Source organism: Oncorhynchus masou, chromosome 24 (assembly GCF_036934945.1).
Source record: "Oncorhynchus masou masou isolate Uvic2021 chromosome 24, UVic_Omas_1.1, whole genome shotgun sequence".
Classification (NCBI taxonomy): domain Eukaryota; kingdom Metazoa; phylum Chordata; class Actinopteri; order Salmoniformes; family Salmonidae; genus Oncorhynchus; species Oncorhynchus masou.
Genome location: NC_088235.1, coordinates 27,478,565 through 27,484,142, shown reverse-complemented (window position 1 = coordinate 27,484,142; position 5,578 = coordinate 27,478,565). Strand labels below are relative to the sequence as shown.

General features: G+C 44.2%; 1 protein-coding gene across 1 annotated transcript in view; it reads right to left on the bottom strand.

Annotated features, from left to right (window-relative positions):
* The window catches only part of LOC135511582 (heparan sulfate glucosamine 3-O-sulfotransferase 6-like), a 31,853-nt gene extending 26,579 nt beyond the window's left edge, over nucleotides 1-5,274 (bottom strand). Inside the window, exon 1 of the mRNA XM_064933072.1 lies at nucleotides 4,426-5,274. Within this exon, the coding sequence (XP_064789144.1) occupies nucleotides 4,426-4,934 (509 nt within the window). The 5' untranslated portion in view covers nucleotides 4,935-5,274. The remainder of the gene's footprint in view (nucleotides 1-4,425) is intronic.
* Nucleotides 5,275-5,578: the final 304 nt, after the last annotated feature.

The window sequence follows — 5,578 nt, the reverse complement described above, 5'->3', positions numbered from 1 at the left end:
ATATGCCTCAGAAGTCCACAGTGGAATCCCTTGTGATTGGTAAAAAAAGACTTGCAGGAAATAAGAGCCGGTCATTCCAGTCTGGATACTGTGACCAATGCTACACTGAATTATGAAAGAAAATATACTTCTGAAGAACCTTGTCCCCCCAATCACCACACGTTTCACAGACCTAACTAGAATTTCACTGCAGCATAAATACATTCTAGGCGTAACCATGTGTGCAGGGTATAAATGTCGCTGGTTGACGGGCCAACAACACCTTGTCAACAAGATTGAATATTCAGCGGTTAATGAACCTCCCCTGCAGTGCCCTGATAAAGGTGCCAGGAGCTGAATCAATAGGAAACCCTATTTAACTGATCAATATGGGGAATTACATTTATATCTATGGGCTATTTATGGTGTAATGAAAAGTTGTGGATAGGTTTAATGGTGGATGGCAGAGGAGAATGGGGAGAGGGAGATAGACACGGGACTGGATCTCACCGGGTAAAGCTTAGGCTACATGCACATATGCAATGGAAATACACACACACAGTCACACACACACACAGTGGAAACACACACAAAGTCACACACACACAGTCACACACACAGTCACACACACACAGTCACACACAGAAAGAGTAGAAAGAGCTAAACCCTTGAAACATGTTCTCTCCCACAAAGCCACATTACCATTTCCAAATGCATTGAGGGCTTTTCCCCACATATAAACATTTCTTCTAAAACAATTTGCCAAACGTTTCCTTTTAACATGGCCATGTGTTTTATTTGTTTACCAACTGAAGACAGAGAGCAGTGTTCAATTCCAAACACAAAGCAGTGTAATAATACCTTGAAGTTAAGAGCTCTGTCAAAGTATAACATGTTTAAGTGACACTTTCCAGTCCAGTCTAAATGCATTCTTAAACGGTGCCTGGAGTGAATCCAGTCCAGATATGAATGGATAAGTTTCACTTTATGTCAATGTGAATAGCAACATTTTATAAAGTTGCCCTTGGTACCCAGAGGTACTCTATAACTGCTTTGGTAACCAGAATGTTATTCCTCAGTTGCACACATAAAACAACGATTGAATTGCCTTCAAAGGACAGGGGACAGATTCGGTTTCATATCAGTTACTAGTATAGTACCGTGTAGATACATACATCATTACACAGGACATTATAATACCCTGTGTAATACCCTGGTCAAAATCAAAGACCCCATCAACGATGATACAACGCCTTTCACACACAGGAGAGAAGAGTGGAGGGAGGTGAGAGAAGAGAGGAGGGAGTGAGAGAAGAAAGGATGGAGTGAGAGAAGAGTGGAAGGAGTGAGAGAAGAGGGGAGGGAGTGAGAGAAGAGAGGATGGAGTGAGAGAAGAGAGGAGGGAGTGAGAGAAGAGGGGAGGGAGTGAGAAAGAGAGGAGGGAGTGAGAGAAGAGGATGGAGTGAGAGAAGAGAGGATGGAGTGAGAGAAGAGAAGAGGGAGTGAGAGAAGAGGGGAGGGAGTGAGAAAGAGAGGAGGGAGTGAGAGAAGAGAGGATGGAGTGAGAGAAGAGAGAATGGAGTCAAAGAAGAGAGGAGGGAGTGAGAGAAGAGGAGAGGGAGTGAGAGAAGAGAGGAGGGAGTGAGAGAAGAGAGGATGGAGTGAGAGAAGAGAGGATGAGTGAGAGAAGAGAGGAGGGAGTGAGAGAAGAGGAGAGGGAGTGAGAGAAGATGGGAGGGAGTGAGAGAACAGAGGATGAATGAGAGAAGAGTGGAGGGTGTGAGAGAACAGAGGATTAGTGAGAGAAGAGTGGAGGGAGTGAGAGAAGAGTGGAGGGAGTGAGAGAAGAGAGGATGGAGTGAGAGAAGAGAGGAGGGTGTGAGAGAAGAGAGGATGAGTGAGAGAAGAGAGGATAGAATGAGAGAGGAGAGGAGGGAGTGAGATAAGAGAGGATGGAGTGAGAGAAGAGTGGAGGGAGGTGAAAGAAGAGAGGATGAGTGAGAGAAGAGGGGAGGGAGTGAGAGACGAGAGGTGGGAGTGAAAGAAGAGAGGATGTAATGAGAGAGGAGAGGAGGGAGTGAGATAAGAGAGGAGGGAGTGAGAGAACAGATGATGAGTGAGAGAAGAGGGGAGGGAGTGAGAGAAGAGAAGAGAGGAGGGAGTGAGAGAACAGAGGATGAGTGAGAGAAGAGGGGAGGGAGTGAGAGAAGAGTGGAGGGAGTGAGAGAAGAGAGGATGGAGTGAGAGAAGAGAGGAGGGTGTGAGAGAAGAGCGAAGTGAATGGAGTGAAAGAAGAGCAAAGGGAGTGAGAGAAGAGAAGATGGAGTGAGAGAAGAGAGGAGGGAGTGAGAGAAGAGAAGAGGGTGGTGAGATTATAAGAGGGTGGTGAAAATATATATGTATTTAACTAGGCATGTCAGTTAAGAACAACTTCTTATTTACAATGACGGCCTGCAACGGGCCAAACCCGGACGACGCTGGGCCAATTGTGCACCGCCCTAGGGGACTCCCAATCACAGCCGGTTGTGATACAGCCTGGATTCGAACCAGGGTGTCTGTAGTGACGCCTCTAGCACTGAGATGCAGTGCCCGAGTGACGCAGAGCTTAGGGAGAAGGGAGGCGGGAGTGAGAGAAGAGCGGAAGGAGATGAGAGGAGAGCAGAGGGAGCAGGTGATGATGAGAGACTGGCTGATTGGGGTGCTTTGACACCATTTTCATTACTTCAGCACAGCGCTACACACTTCTCCTCAGATAAGAACCAATAAAAAAATCACACCCTGAGGCACAGATCTAGGATCAGCTTCCCATCCCCCAATCCCAACCTAAAACATTAGAGAAAAAGACCCAACACTGACTTTAGATCAAAGCCTTGGCTTTGGGCAACTTTACCCTACGCTGACTGGCTGGTACTCCATAATGTGATGTTGAACCGTGACAGGGTTCGAATCTCCATGTCCCTGAGTTGTCCGAGCTAATGCTTGAGCTGTCATTACATCAGGCCAATCCACACAGTGCTGACAAGACCTGTCATCAGATTAGGAAAGACTAAAACCATTTCATCACACATTTATGAGACAGAAGAGAGACGAGAGAGACGCCGTGCAGCTGCAACAAAGCACTGGGACGGTGTTAAAGGGTCACTCGTCTCTCAACGCCATCAAAGGCCTGTAACTGTTGTAGTGCCATACTGTAGGCTCAACTGCCTGGCCTCACAAAGGAAATTATAGGACATTCAGGTAACTTGCAGAAGATTATAGGCTACACTGTCAACGCTACATTGTCAACGATTGGAAAGAGTACATTTACATTTGAGTAATTCTTATCCAGAGCAATTAGGGTTAAGCACCATGCTCAAGGACACAGCAACAGATATGTTTTTTCTTCATCTAGTTGGCTCGGGGATTCAAACCAGCAACCTTTTGGTTGCTAGTCCAATGCTCTTAACCACTAGGCTACCTGCCATACATCATTAGAGACATTTTTCTGTGTGATCTTAATTGCTTTAGTAAAAAAAAATCTGCATTTGTTGGAGAGTTTAGAGAGTTGTGATGGGAGAGACCTTCATCCCTCCATTGCTGCTATTGACGTTTATACTCAACATCTGCAATATGAATTAACAGACTGTATTGATTTCTCCCTCTCATTGGCTCTGTGTCAAATCTCTATGTGCTCACCTGCCCAACCAGGTGATATGGGTGACAGTGAGGGGTCCCCGGGGGGACACACATGGACAGACACTTAGAACCGCAGCACATCACATCAATAAACAGCATTTTTTTGGCAGGGGACTGAATGCCCTGTCGCACCAAGGGGCTTTCAGAGAGGATCCTTATTGGCATTGGGCGATATTAATGAGGTGACACTGTAGGAAGGGACGAGGAGGTGGAGGAGGATAGGAGCCTGCTCAGGAGAGGTGATCAATGACAAACACTAGTTACCAAAATAAATGTAAGTAAATGTATTTTTTATGTATGGTATAAATTGTATGGTTTGTTAGTCTTTTAAATAAATGGTTTTTGTTTGGAATATATTTCAAGGTGAAAAATCTGAGTCTTCTGTGTAATTCTGTTACCATGGAATTTCCCATGTAGGCCACACCTGATATATAGTAAATCCACATGTGTGTTTCTGAGTCTGTTGTCTTTTGGTGCCTGTGATAACAGGCAGTTTCACACAATATTTGATACTTTGTCATTGTGAGATGAATTACTTTATTTGAAGAAAAAAATGTATTTACCAAGCAAGCCCCTATGTTACAGTTATTATAATACTAGGATTTTACCTGGGTAGCAGGCAATCAGTATTGAAAAATCCAAACGAAACATTAGGCTATTTATGATAGAAAATCATATCTCTTTCCATCTTTTGGCCATGTTCACGTTGATGTTTTCAGTGCTCCTGTAAAGAAAAACATTACAGTGAAATTCAAAACAGCACTGGCTCACCTGTACCATTCCAGTCCTTTATCATAGAACCTGTCGAAGAAGTGGGGTTCGGCGCCCACTGCTCTGACATCCGGGTGAATGCGCAGAAACTCCAGTAGCGCGCGCGTGCCTCCTTTCTTTACTCCGATGATGATTGCTTGAGGAAACGTTTTACTCCCGAAGTTATTGGCTGTAGAGATATTGTTATCAGGTCGCAGTTCGTTATCATTGCCCAGCAAGAGTGTGTCAACACTGTCAACGCCGGGGAGCTCGCGAACAAACGAGCCGGGAGAACTGTTCTTGTGCGCGTCGGACAGTTGGTGAGGTGAATACTCCAGTCCTTCCTTTTGCAGGATTTTGTTGGTAAAAGTATGTTGGTCGTATACAGTTATAGGTCGGGAGTCGCAGTACCCAGTGAAACAATAAAATAAGTACGTGAAAATTATGATCATGGCAAAGAAGACGGAAAGTTTGGACTGTGCCTTCAGGTGTCCAAAGTTGAACCCAGCTTTCCATTTGTTACATCCCATGAGGCGCTATACTGAGCTGGAGGGTAACACGCAGGAAACATGCCTTTTAAATGAGATCAATTCAATGCGCTTTAAAATCAAGATTAGGCTTAGTCTTTCTTTATAATGTTACCCATAAAAACATAGTTCATGGTGAAGTCGTGCCATTACGCACTTAAAAAATGCATTCATATTTCCAAAAATAACAATGTCAAAGTCCTTTTTGTTTGACCATCCACTTCATAACTGTAGTCTATAGAAAATATTTTGAACAGTGTCAATGTCAACTTGTCCAAAGTCCACAGTGCTATGAGAAACGGTTGAGTTTATGTCCCCTCTGTCCCATCTCACTCTCTGCTCCTCTCCCTTGGCAAAGAAGCGCTCACGCGAAGCCCTTTGGCCCCCATCAGCAGCCTGCAGACACACCCCTTTCATTCTGGGTGTGAAGCCACGCCCTGTTGGTTAAATTCCCGCCCCTTATGTTTACAGACTCTAAAATAACACTAATAACTAGCAAACTGAGACCAATCACTAATAATCATGTGATTCAATAGCACTGATTTATATTTTAGATGATACATTTTTTGAAATTGCTATGTAATTCAAGAATATATAGTTATATTCCAAGAGATAACAGTTTTGTTTAGAAATATGTTGATATGTCA